The sequence below is a fragment of the Plectropomus leopardus genome, chromosome 15, assembly GCF_026936395.1.
Source record: "Plectropomus leopardus strain MGB_pleo_1.0 chromosome 15, ASM2693639v1, whole genome shotgun sequence".
NCBI lineage: Eukaryota > Metazoa > Chordata > Actinopteri > Perciformes > Serranidae > Plectropomus > Plectropomus leopardus.
The window spans coordinates 15,230,272-15,244,177 of NC_142190.1; the positions used below are offsets into that span (position 1 = coordinate 15,230,272).

Consider the following 13,906-nt stretch of genomic DNA (forward strand, 5'->3'; position numbering starts at 1 on the left):
AACTGAAAGCATGGTTTAATAATGGTATTTGTCCTACATGCTACAATGCTGAAACATTACTTTTTAGGACTATTTTTGGTTTTGCAAGTACTAGTTGTACAATGATGCTTATGACAAGAAAAGTGTCATGATGGGATCCAACAACACTGTCACTGACACCACTGTTGTTTTACAGCAGGCTTGAGAGAGACAGAGACAGAGAGACAGAGAGAGAGAGAGAGAGAGAGAGAAAGAGAAAGAGAGAGACAGAGATGTGTTTGAAGAGTAGTATTTTAAGCACTGAATGTGTATTTAGCTGAATATGTTTACACGTTTATTTAAAAAAGCAAGTGAAACTGTACTTTTGGGCCTTGATAGAGCTCCAGTCAACAACTATTTTAACTGCTTGAAGAATTAGCTTAAGCAAATATTAAATCCTTAAATTAAAATATAAAAGAGACACAGCAAAACCAAAAACAGGAGCTCGAAAATATTCCCTCACCAAACTTGTATACATATATTAATATATATTTTTGAATATTTCACAGGTAGTTTTTTTTGTCTCTGTCCATGGTGCTTAAGAACCATCACCATCAAATGTAATTTTAGTTTGTCCTGCTGCTGCTGCTGCTTCAACATTAGTGATATCTTTGCTTCATTGCATCATCACCATGTGTGGGTGCTAGTGGATTTTTTGTGCAGTGGGAATAAGGCATTCATATTTCAAAGTAGTTCCACCTTTAGTCCTCATTGAGCTGTGAGATTACCTATGAAAGAGCACTTTCTATTGAACAATTTGAACACTGACAGTATGTCTGTGAAGAATTGTTGAGAGATGCATATTTGAAAGGCATTGCTCTTTGTCTGTTTGACAGCTAGTCTTTCCTGTGAGAGTTTCAAATGAGGTAACGTGGCTGTAGCAGTGGCAGAGTTAAGAAAAAAAAGCTGTGGTTTTCAACTGACAGTCTCACATATTTCTAAATATCACATAACTTGTTTTTCCTGTGAGAAATTTTAGTGATGGGGCATCTGGTGGCTCAGTGACTAGAACAGGCACCCCATGTACAGAGATTGGGTCCTCGCCGCAGCGGCCGCAGGTTCGACTCCAGCCTCAGCCCTTTGCTGCATGTCGCCCCCTCTCCCCCTATCACCCTAAGTCTTTCCTATACATTAAAGACATAAAAGCCCAAAAAAATAATCTTTAAAAAAAAAAAAATTAGTGATGCAGATGTTGATAAGTAATGTGATATACGTGGGTTTTAATAAAAGTTTTGGCTAAACTGTGCACTGAGAGGCAGGAAGTCCTTTCTTCACTCGTCCTTTGCAGAAACACCTGTCGTCTTCAGGCAGCTTTATCGTGTATTTACAGTGTAGTAAGTAGATAATAAAACATGTCTCCATGAATTAGTCATCAATCAAAATAATTATTTTTTATTTAAATATGTCGTTCTGACATTGGAAGACTGATACAAGAGGGTCACATAAAGAAATTGTTTAATCGTATAGTATTCACAAGGGGTCAGATTCAATTTTTTGATGTTTTATAAGTCAGTAGGATAATTTTATTTTGTTAAGTGTGTCATCCTCTGCTCTTGACCAATAATACTGCAGCAGAGGCCTTTTGTATTACGCCAACTTCATGTAAATACAGCCTTATTGCCAACAGTATGAACAACTGAGGCAAAAAAAGAAAAAAACACAGTTTTCGTTTGCAGTCTTTATCTGAGTACTGCCAGAAATAAGATGTTCACTTTGTTCACTTGCAAATTGTGGCTGATGACACACTAACCACTTCCTTGAGTCTTGCAAGACAACATAAAGACAAGCTAAGGATAAACCAGTCTTCAGTCTGTGGAAATTTCACAAGTAAGCTTAACAGCCACAAAGAAGACTTCACACCATTGTGAAGAGGGTAAGTGACCGTTGTTCATTTTAATTTTGTGCTTAAATTAGTTAAAATCAGCAATTTAGTGATAGTAATAAAGTAAGAAGAGAGTAATAAATCTAAAAGCTTAGGAATTCTTATTAATACTCAAAAAAAGTAAATATGCGCCATTTTTATTGTTCATATTATTGATTTAAAATGGACTTCTTTAACTTTAAACTGACAATTTATGTTTTTTTTTCCTTAACAGTGGTAAAATAAAATTAAAATAGAAATAAATTGTTAAAAAAGAAAACAATGCTTTCCATCAGCATGACCTTCACCGTTCTGGCGACAGCAGCTCTGGCAAAAGGTATTCAAGTTTGAGAAAATTTGTTATCTCATTTCTCTGAATGGTATAGATGTGATAAAAAAGCATACAAAGACAATAATTTAATCTACCTAAAAGTAGATTTGAAAGACAAATATGATTTTGACAAATTACAATATGACAACTATGACAATATAATAAAGTTTGAAATGGCCTTGTATTAAGTCCTTAAGTCCTTCCCTACTGAAATTCAATGCTCATAATAAATAACAAAATATTTTTCTTATCTGTATTTTACAGCATATTATTGTTGTTTTTTGTTTGTTTTGTTTTTTAGGAGCTATCGAATGCAGTTTCTCTAATCCTACTGGAGTTCAGCAGTGTTTTGGAGCAGTGGGACAGCTGCTGATTTTTCATCTGTCAAATACAGCAAATACAGATATTACTTTGAAAAAGGATGACGAATATATCATTTTTAAAAGAGTCAAAAACAAAACAGTGACTCTGCATGAAGACTACATGAATCAGCCTGAACCCTTCACCAATGGATCAATCAAACTAGGTTATGCAATGAAGAGACACTCTGGAGATTACCAGTTGGAAGAATTTGGATTTAATGGTGTTTTACTGAAAAAAGTGAATGTGAATCTAGAAATACAAGGTAGGTAAAAAAAAAAAAAAAAAAAAAAAATTTCTAAAACAAAAATTAAATTCCAATTTGGGGTGTCTAAAATGTGCTTAATCTAATATAAAAATTACAGCACACCTTTTAAACTTAGCAAATATACACTGATCAGACAAAGCATTAAACACCACTGGCTGGTGAAGTGCCCAGCAGTGATCATCTCATTTCTTTTTGTCCTTATCCAGATTGCAGACATATCTTTCAGTACATACTCCCAATCTTTCACTCTTATTTTCAGCTTTACATTAGGAGTAATTTAGGGGTTGACTGATTATCAGCCTGACTGATTATTGGGGCCGATATTTGGCATTTTGCTGATTGTCTGTATCAGCGTTTTATTTTAATGATCGACAATAAAATTAATTATAAAGTGCAAAAAAAGTGTCAGTATGGGAGGAACTTTTACTTTGTAAAACCCAAGGAAGCTATTTTATTTATTCATTTTTTATTGAAATTTTCACTTGACAAAAAAAAAAAGTTGCTGGCAACTTGCTGTATTTGATGGTGAAAGTTTCAGAACGATTAAACATTTGCTAAAGGCATTCAAATAAAGTGTTGTTCTGGAGTTTGTTATATTCCAAATTCTAAATACTGACAAAAACATTTTAATTTTTATTGTAAATGCATATCAGTTCCAAATATCTGTTATCTGTATCATTAACTACTAATAATTGATATTGGTATTGGCCCTGAAAAACCAGTCGACCCCTAGAGTAATTATTAAGAGTTATACACACATAGCCTTCTTTCTCGTTCAAGAGTGTGAACAGTGTCTAAAGCCCTCAAACGTTTTTTTGTTTTTTATTTCAACATTGAGAACAGGGATTGGAATAGTCAGCGGTGTTGGTAGTGCATCTCACTTTGCATTTGACACTGTAAATACTGTATATGTTGCTTTATGTTTGTCTTTCAGCTCCTGTGTCAAAGCCAGCTGTGTCTCAGATGTGTTTGTCACCAGAGGAGATGAACATCAGCTGCTCCTCGGAGGGAGATGAAGTAGAATTAATTTTGACTTTGGACAATGTCTTACTAATGAGGACCCGAGGCCAAAGTCAGTCCCTGAGCAACAGCACAACAACCATTAAGACACTGGCGAATAGTACAGCTAAAAAAAACAAATCCAGTATTTTAAACATTACCATCAGCTTACACAAACAGCTGACAGGAAATGTCATGTGTCAGGCTTTCAACAATTGTAGCAGAGATGAAACAATAATTCACGTGAAAAGCTGCAAAGGTACAGTTTAATTTCTTCTAAATATCAGCACACAACAATTTCACATTTTGTATTCATATCTTTTAAATGTAACCATGAATAAAATGAACGAATCAGAATCATAACTCTGGTTGCACGGGATTAACAGATTTTAGTCCCAGATTTTTTGTTATCTAACACTTTACATCACTTAAGTCTTGTGAGTGGCAAGCATCCACCTGGAATATCTGTCTTCTGATTTCTGTTGTATTATGGTATAATTTTTATGGTTTTAAATAATAATTTCACATCCACAGCTATGGTATATTGTAGCCTACTGTATGTCCAATGTCTAATAAAAGACAAGCAAATGGACAAGAAATATTTGAGTAACACCTCAGCAGATTTGAAATTAGGAAGTCAATGTCATAATATCAATATAATTCATTTTGATATTTGTGTTTTCTTGATTTAGTTTCTTCCTTCCACCTTGTGACTGTGGCTGTGACAGCTAGTGTTGTTGTCCTCCTTCTCCTTGCGGCTCTGTGTCTTCTGATCATAAAACTTCATAACAAACCGAGACCCACAAATGTCACTGAGGGTAAGTGGAAGATGTTTACCCGTATTTTCATCTGTCTCAATAAGGACCATATAAGTCAGGTAACCATGATTGTTTTCTATGATTCAAATATATCAATTTAATACAATGAAATAAATCTGTAATGAACTGCTTGCGTGATAGGTTACATTTCAAGTCTGTTTTTTCCCCAGCTAACTCTGAAGATGAAATTATCTATGCAGATGTGACAATAATGAACAACACAAGAAAAAACGGACCCAACTCACATCAGAATACAACATAATTTTCTCCTAAAGAATTATTAAAGCAACAGCCCTATTTTAAAACTGTAACCTTTTCCTGGCTGGGAATATTATTTAACCTTGAGATGAGAAACGTGATCAGGGATTGTTCTTCTGTTCTATGGCTTGGAAAAAAATAAACATGCTTCCATGTGATTATATTTTCTCTTGTTTGCCTTGTAATAGTTTGGAATAGTATTTTTTTTTTAAATGTAAAGGTGTTTTAAGTTTGTATTTTTCAAATAAACAAAACAATAATATAGATGGATTCTTTTGGTTTACAGTAATTATGCAACACATGGGTGACTTGGAGGTTACAAACTGTTCTTACAGTTACTAACAACAGGAAGGAAATACTTGTGCCAGCTGCAAGCAAATGTAGGAATATATAGTCAATATCACACAAGGTGAAGCCATAATTCCTCACATTTAATCCCGTTGGGGTCACGAAATGATAATTTTTAGCTTTCAAAATTTTTATTTTAGCACTTCTATTCCTATTCCATTTCCTATTGATGTGGAGCACTGTTTCCACCCGAAATGTCACATCATGTCAGTCGCAGCACTCATAACACACCGCCCTTATTCATTTCACAAGATTACTGCTTTGCAGGACCAGTAGTGCCAAAGGAATGCATGGCTGTATTACAAACCACGATGCAGTGTTTTGGCTTGAGATAAGTCATAGATCAAACTAGCCTTTCATTTTCTTACAGGTATCTGTAGCCACACACCCGCACCAGCAAGACATACATCAAGCATCAAGTCACATCTAAAATAAAAAAATTAAAAAACAGAAGCATGAATTTGTTAACCTTTACTGTGTTGATCTCTGATCTCTCTACCACAGCATGACCACATCTCCCCACTTTGATGTGATTTTTTTTTTTTGCAGTTAAACACAAACACCAGTCTACTTGACGCAGAAACACTGAAGGGAAATAACCTGTGGTTTAAACTGACACACTGCAAAAGTGTCCAAAACAAACCTGTAAATCAACCCCACCAACCCCACTGACTACAGTATGTTCTTATCCTTCTAATCTGCAACAGCAGATACATTTTGAAGGAAACACAACACTGTCCCGGATTATGTCTGTTGTCATATAATGGCATTTCTGCAAAATTTTCACTGTTAATATATTCAGTATGCTTTTCTATATCTGCTCGTACTGACAAAAACATGATGAAACAAGTTAAATTAGTTTAATAATATGGCTAGGTCTAAATTAAATACGGATAAAAGGGACTCAAAGTAAGAGACAAATAAATGTGACACTTCCTGCAGTTGAAAAAACATTGGTAGGAACATAATTCAGACATCACATTATAGAATGTACCTAGGGAAAATAAATGAGCAGTATATAAATATAATATATAATAGGCAGGGTTGCAGGGTCGTAACTCAAGTGGGGTGAAAAGGTGAAAGCTCCAAAACCAAACCGCAGCAGTGTGGCTTAGTGGCACATCACTGAATAAACTACTCACAATTTTACCTCCACTCCACATGCAACATGGTTCATGACTGAATTTCCTGTCACAGACTGCACATGCATCACTCGTAAAGAAACATGACACTCTGGCTGCTAAACATTGATATCGGCTGTTCAAAATGCTTCATTAAGACTTCTGGTAGCCATTTACCTCTCACACTGATGACAGTGACAGTGTGTTGCATGTCACACTGTCATTAGAACAAAAGATAATTGGATTAATTCAAATAATTTTTGAAAGTCAATGATAATCTTTGCCAAATAGTGGCTTCACCTCACATCTCTCTCCAAACAACTGTATTTGTCATAAAGCTTACACTTCCACCTAATGATATAACAAACTTGTATCATTAGTCCACAGCTGACATCCGTCGTTATCTATCACCATGTTGACCGCTGGACTGAATTTCTCTGAAGAGACATATTTTTGCTTCCTGGCAGAAGGATTATCTGATCTGTTGTTTTTTTTCTCTCTGGTAATTTTTCAGACTAAACTGTCGACTGAGACAGGAACAAAAAGAAAAAAACAGACTTAGATCAGAACAACATGCAACATGGTTTTCTCCTGTAACATTAATCATAAACCAGCCTTCAACTGACATTTAGAAAATAAACAATAATGTATAACATGTCAGAACATTAATGTCAGATATTTGTGTCAGAATGCTGCTCAGTATTTATGAAGGCACAACTTCCCGGTGAATAACCATCATTATTCCCAGCCTTTGCCAAGTGTTGTCAGTTTGCCTACAGTAGTGCGAAGTAGTTGTGTGACTGGGACATTAGTTATCACATTTATACTGAACTACAGACTATTTCACATTAAGCAGTGTAATTCCTATTCCCTAACATTTGGGCAGCCATTAAAACATTGTTTTAGATTTGGTTTGTAATTACTCAGTGACTCAACATTAAAAAGTGCACCTCATGACTGACATCTGGGGGATGAATACTGTTATTACCAGCGGTATCGCCAGAGAGCTCCAAGTACAAGCTGCAAGCATTGTAGGAATTGTTTCTGACCACAAGATGGAGATAAAAGTCCTGACATGTGAGCGCACAATAACCTGTTAGATCTGCAAGATGTATACCGTTCTTTCAGGCAGTACCAGAGAACTTCAAGTATGACCTGCAAGCATGTAGAGATAAGTTTTTACCACAAGATGGAGCCAAAAATCCCCACTAGTAACAACAATAATTATAAAATTACAAAAATACATTTAAAAAAATGTCTGTTTTCGTGTGGCTGATTCCTTTAAGTACAAGGCTGGTGCACAGGCACTATTTCTACACCAACTGTCACATGTTTAGAGTCCAGACCAACTGTGACAGTTTACATGTGAACTTTTCACTAACTGAGGCTTGGATGCTCAGAAGAGCACTGTTTTTTAGTTTCTATTCCTGTGCTACAACTACCATTTACATGAATAGCTAATTTCCATACAGATATTTTTTCTCATGTGGCCTGGGTCCTGCTCTATCCACTGAACCATCAGGCACCCCTTGCCCTCCATCTTTGATCTTCAAGTCTTTGCAAAAAAAAAACATATAAACTCACTGGTTGTAACTGTAGCTGAAGCACAGAGAAAATGGAAAAAGTTGTGGTTTCTAACAGACCCCACCACACGAGCTGATCATAAGGTGTTATTTCCTTTCCAGTTATCGCTCACTAACGTTGGTAATGCAAATTATTGTGTGTGAATGATGTACAGTACATGGATTGGAAATAAATACCATGCAGTAACTTATTTCTTTCTTATATTCTTTCCAAAAATACAAAATATCTTATCCTCACACAACTTTAATTTATGCTTGCAATCTAGTCAAGTGAATTTAAAAACAACAACATAAGTATAAATTAGTATCGGAAACATATAGAGATTTGATTACAAAATGGAGAGAATAGCGTGAAAACTAAAAAGTTACAAGGATTATAATCTTATTGCTAAATTGTTAAATGATGTTATTAAGATGGGGATAATACATTTTAGCATTATGTGTCAATATGATTCATGCTTTGATCAAATTTTTTCAATTATACAAGGTCCATGAAGTGTCTACAAGGTCAGCAGTAGAGGCCCTGTTTTCTTTGACTAATCATCTACTGTGAGTTTGTGAACAGGAAGTGGGTGTCATGCTGCATAGTGAAAACACAGGCTGAAAAACTGAGCTTAAATTGTAAGACTAAGCAGTGTTAATCAAATATAAACCCAGATTTTGTTACTGAGTTGCCTATATTTTGCCTCTAATGTTCTCAGAAACATGTGTTAGCATACTGTTTATCTGTAATACACGGCTGTTTGTTTCCAGCTCGGGGTGAACAATAAGGCAAGTCTACTCAAGGTATCCCGGCCTGTTCCACGTGCAATGTATAAAATGACTGTTACATATATGGAGTACAAAGGTGAGTCATTTTCATAAGCTACCAGCTTTTTGGTTCTCTCTCTCTTCTACGGCTCTTCACCTTTCACAGACACACACACAAAGTAGGGCTTTTGCAGGGCCCATGACTATTTAGTCAAATTTTGTGACTCACTAGTGCGATTTGCAAATACTATTTATATATCAACTGGAGGTGTTGGGTTTGTCTCCAGCTTGCAGTGAATCACGTTTAAGGGCACTGCAGTAACAATGAACTTAAATGAGTGGTAGTGGCGGTAGTTTGAGCAGGTGAGGCGTGTGTTTGTATCTGCATAGCTCCAATCGTGATGATTTAGTCACATTTTGTGACCATGGAGCATCAGAGTGACTTCCAAATATATGATGATGGTAACATATGAAATGATTAGCTGTTTGTTTGTTGCCTGCTCACAGTGAATGAATCCCCACAGTTAAAGGTAATATTGGCAATATTGTTTTAAAGCCATATCTCCCAGCCCTATTCCCAGCCGTCTACACCATTGTGTCAAACACACAAGTTCACATGTCACCTGCTACAAGAAGCATTTATTGGTCTGGTATGGTGCAGTGCATTCTACCTAGTTGTAGGTTTTCTACCTCTTAAGCAAAAATGAAAATATAGTACAAATTTCAAAAGAATTTGTGTCTTTCTATTGCATAGACAGCCTAGTTTGATCGATATAACAGCTCACAAAATGCAAAATTCAGACGTGAAATTCTGTCTGAAAAACAACATATATATGTCAGCGGTGTTCATTTAATTACTACAAGGTTAGTAATTTTGTAATTAAACTGTAATGAAATAGCAAGTAAAAAAGGAGCAGCTAAGTGTTTCAGTCGCACTGTAGTGAGTGCTTATAGCTTCTTCCGCAATTCTCTCCACATACAAAAACAAAAAGGACAAGAAAAAACAGCCCCCTGCCAGTGCACACACTTCAGTCAACAAGTCACGAAGAGGACATCACTATTATAAAGGCTGTGAGTGATATGAGTGAGTGTATGAAAATGCATAATTGTTTTTACTCATTGCATGATTTTTTACAATTTCACACATTATGTTTATGCTCATGCATAAACCACGTGTAATTATCATAATGCTTATTATGTTAGGTGTGTTTTTAATTTAAACTAAAAACCATGCAACATAATATCTTTCAATTTGTGGTACAATGAAATTATTTGTGTCTTAAAATATTTTTTTTAACAGAAAAATGATTTTCATCTACATGATCATCACAGCTCTGGTGCCAGCAGCTCTGGCAAAAGGTAAACTTCAGGGTAAGTGCAGTTAATAGTGTTTTGTGTTAAGTGGTGTGTTGAGCTGTGCATTAACCACAATCAAGATTTACTGATGCAAAGTAACCCAAAACAGCCTTTGAATTACATTATGGGTTTTAATTAATCTAGGACAGGTTGTTTTGTCAGTTTCTACATGACTGAAACCCTAATCAAGAAATTTAACTCTTCTATTACCTGCATGATGAATTAACAACATTGTAACAGAAATAAAAGCACCATTCACACACGCACTCATACACTTTTGGCTGAGGTTAACATACAAGGTGTCACCTGCTACACAGTGACACATTCACACACACACAATTTATGGTTCAGTATTTTGCCTAAGGATATTTTGACATGCAGACTGACGGAGCTGGGGATTAAATCACATATCTTCGGATAAGCAGACCTGATCCGCACTATCTCCCTATCGCCCTATATATTAAAACATATTCACAAGTAAATCTACATATTGAATAGTTGCTGTCTACAACAAAAAAAAAATTGATGTGTAGGATTTGCATTTATGATACAAAGCAATTTACAGTAGCAAATTGTTTAAGTTTCTTTTGCCTTAATTGTTTGTTTGCATTGTTTTTATTAGGGTCTATGGAATGCCATATATCTAAATCTACTGCAGATCAGCTGTGTTTTGGAGCAGTGGGACAGCTGCTGATTTTTCATCTGCCAAATAAAGCAAATACAGATATTACTTTGATAAAGGATAATAAATATATCATTTTCAGAAAAGTCAAAAACAAAACAGTGACTCAAGATGGGGAATATTTTAGACAAGCCTCAACTCTTCACCGATGGAACAATGTTCAAGACTAGGACGCAATGAAAAAGACACTCTGGATGTTATCGTGTTGGAAGAATTTGGATTTAATGGTGTTTTACTGAAAAATGTCAAATGCATCTAAAAATACAAGGTAGGACTAAAACTTAAAAATTAAGAAATGTGGAAATGCTATCTATCTAAAAGATTTAAGAGACTGACATTAAGAGAGACTGATGGGAATTAGATAAAGTAGTTAGATATTTAGTTATTCTATCAAATCTTATTGACACACCGAAGTGTGTTACCTTGGTGCAAAAGTTTTATGTTGAATACTAACACGCAATGCCGTACATTTTGATAAGTTACATCTTTATAAATCTATCCATTATCACATTTTTTTAACCGTGTAGTGCAAGTGGTTAGTTGCCATTTTTGAATACACACAATACTCCTTTGTCTTCCAGCTCCAGTGTCAAAGCCAGCTGTGTCTCAGATCTGTTTGTCACCTGAACAGATGAACATCAGCTGCTCCTCTGAGGGAGATGGAGTGGAGTTCATTTTGACTTTGGACGGTTATTCACTGACACAAACTAGAGGCCACAGGCGATCCCTGAGCGGCTCGACGGCAGTCACACAGTCACCGACTGGGATAACAGCTGAACAAGATGAAACAATTGTTTCAAATGTTAACATCAGCTTACACGGTCAACTGATTGGAAACTTGAAGTGTAATGTTCGAAATAATATTAGCGATGAAGAGACAGTAATCTCCCTTACAAGCTGTAAAGGTAGTGTATTTCAAGACATGATTCAATTCCATTTGTGTTTTCTTTATTCATTTGATTGATATTTTCTCCTCATTGCAATTTCATGATTTTGATAATTTATTAATGGGTTGTCCTTTACACTTTTGTTTTATCTATTAGTCAATAGCAAATAGCTCAGATGGAAGACAAGAATGAATCAGACATATTTAAAAAGGTTTTTGGTAGTCCTCACAGTTACAAATCTGCATTAATTCAACATTAAATTTGGGTTAATATTTATTTTTGTTTGCCAGATTCCGTTTGTCACTTCCATGCTGTCACTGTGGCTTTGATAGCAGGTGCTGCTCTCCTTCTGGCTACTCTGCCTCTGGCTGTGTTTCTTGGAATAAAACATTGTCGTCAGGAAAGATCCACAACTGTTAATGAAGGTAAGAGACAGGTGTTCTCCCATGTTTCTGAATTTGTCTACATTAGGTCACCTAAATTTTAAAACACAGTTTCCACATAACAGTGTCCATGTTGGCATTTCTGAGTTACCTTTGTAGAGGCCAGAGAAAATATGCATTTTCAAAAATGTCCATGTGTAGACGAGGTCTTACATCACTTATTTCAAAAGCTCTATTTACCCTGTAAACACCAAAATACCAGGCTGACGTGTTAAGACTTACATTCTCTGGTGGTCATTTTAGAGTTAAAAACTCAGTTTTGCCAGAATAAAAATGCTAGTTTAGTTTGTATATTGGGCAGAAACTGGGAGAACAGGTAGTGTTTATACATTTAATCAGTTAAATGTGGACAGACTCTCCGTCTTCCTTCCGTCACCATGGGAACTATACTGCCCTTTCAGCACATTTTAACCAAAATGAATACTTGACATTTTTTAAATCATTCAGCACAACAATAACATCCTATAATATTGATATGTGTTGGACTACCTACTTCTTTCAGGAAACACTGAAGATGAAGTTATCTACTCAGATGTTAAAGTGAAGAACACAAGGAAAACCAGATCCAACAAGAATAAAGATTCAGCTGAATTTTCTCTCACGGTCTCACCCTAAAAACCCTGTGAAATCATTGACTTCAGTAATTCAAACAGTTATGAAAAGAGAAACAATTTCCAAGGTAGCATCCATATCTTTCACTATGCAGTAAGTAAACATGAACAGCGTGATGTACGTTAGGAGACCTACAGCAGTAAGAAGTCGTGTGACATTATTTAACGTATCTACAGTATATTGGACGATAGACTATACCAAAAACAGTGCTTCTTACTACTACTTCATTACTAAGCTACCATTTAAAAGGTTTTAAAGGTTTGTTATGGTTGCCTTTATGTACTCTTTGCTTAAATTTAACAATGCTTTTGTGTATTTTCTATTTTCAAAAATGCGCTTTGTAACTTTTTAGCATCTTGAGTTTTTATTTTTAATTAACATAAGTATAAATATATCTTTTAATCTAATCTTTAAGATAAAATAATTTTAATTTGCATACCATATGTCACCATATCAATATTTCACCATAAAAAATAATGCTAATTTTTTTTCTAAGCATTTATGCATTTATGTGAGTACTTTAATTGTCATGACATTTAAAAAAAAAAGATGTATTTTTGAAATAAATAAATATGGATACTACATTTTTTTCATGGTTTCCCTGATTTGAGTCTTTTATTTTACATTGGACTTTATTGTTGCATATGCTAATTAGTGATCCGACAATAAAAACCTTAAGCTGGCAGTTGCATCTGTTTTATGAAGTGAAATGGTATATTAGTGTGTACTTCAGCTTCCACCATGTGACATTTTTCACCCAGATACCATGTGACATGGTATCTGGGTGGGTATAATTAACAGAGACATTTATCAAATCCACATTTGACTGGATCAGTGACGAGTGGCCACGGCTTAGTGAATATGAGACAATACAGAGCTGTAGAGGACAGATGTCCTCTCCCCACACCTCCCTCTCTCATGTTGTTAGACCAGGAGAAACAGGATGAGAAAAAAAAATATTAGACCAAATCATTTTTTTAGCACGAGATACAGACAATCAGCTTTAGCTTTGGTATTGCTCTTGATGTAATCCTATAAAATAAACCTGCTGCAGCACAGTTTATCCATACAGCATGAGTTAGCTAGTCTGGAGAAAACCAGAAAGCCTGAGTAAAACCCAGAGGCAACTAACACACTAACCTTGCTTTGTGATACAAGCACAAGATTTGCTTTACTCTGAACAATTATGACAATCTGTGTTTACAGCAGAG

At 35.4% G+C, this 13,906-nt stretch overlaps 1 protein-coding gene and 1 pseudogene across 4 annotated transcripts; both read left to right on the top strand.

Annotated features, from left to right (window-relative positions):
* Window positions 1–1,782: 1,782 nt before the first annotated feature.
* LOC121952918 (uncharacterized) lies at window positions 1,783–5,071 on the top strand. 3 transcript variants are annotated; one of them, XM_042499795.2, is made up of 6 exons: window positions 1,783–1,891; window positions 2,115–2,216; window positions 2,512–2,835; window positions 3,773–4,096; window positions 4,530–4,714; window positions 4,826–5,071. In XM_042499795.2, the coding sequence occupies exons 2-6, from the start codon at window positions 2,162–2,164 to the stop codon at window positions 4,859–4,861; spliced, it is 924 nt and encodes a 307-aa protein (XP_042355729.2). In that variant the 5' UTR covers window positions 1,783–1,891; window positions 2,115–2,161; the 3' UTR covers window positions 4,862–5,071. The 3 variants fall into 3 exon arrangements, with proteins under 3 accessions (XP_042355729.2, XP_042355730.2, XP_087945018.1); XM_042499796.2 differs by having other exon boundaries at window positions 4,530–4,655; XM_088088892.1 differs by having other exon boundaries at window positions 4,530–5,071.
* A 4,648-nt stretch (window positions 5,072–9,719) lies between these two features.
* LOC148187253 (uncharacterized) lies at window positions 9,720–13,248 on the top strand (annotated as a pseudogene). The gene is made up of 6 exons (XR_015778930.1): window positions 9,720–9,786; window positions 10,016–10,086; window positions 10,694–11,002; window positions 11,315–11,658; window positions 11,931–12,065; window positions 12,586–13,248. The product of XR_015778930.1 is annotated as an uncharacterized LOC148187253 (transcript).
* The last annotated feature ends 658 nt before the right edge of the window (window positions 13,249–13,906 follow it).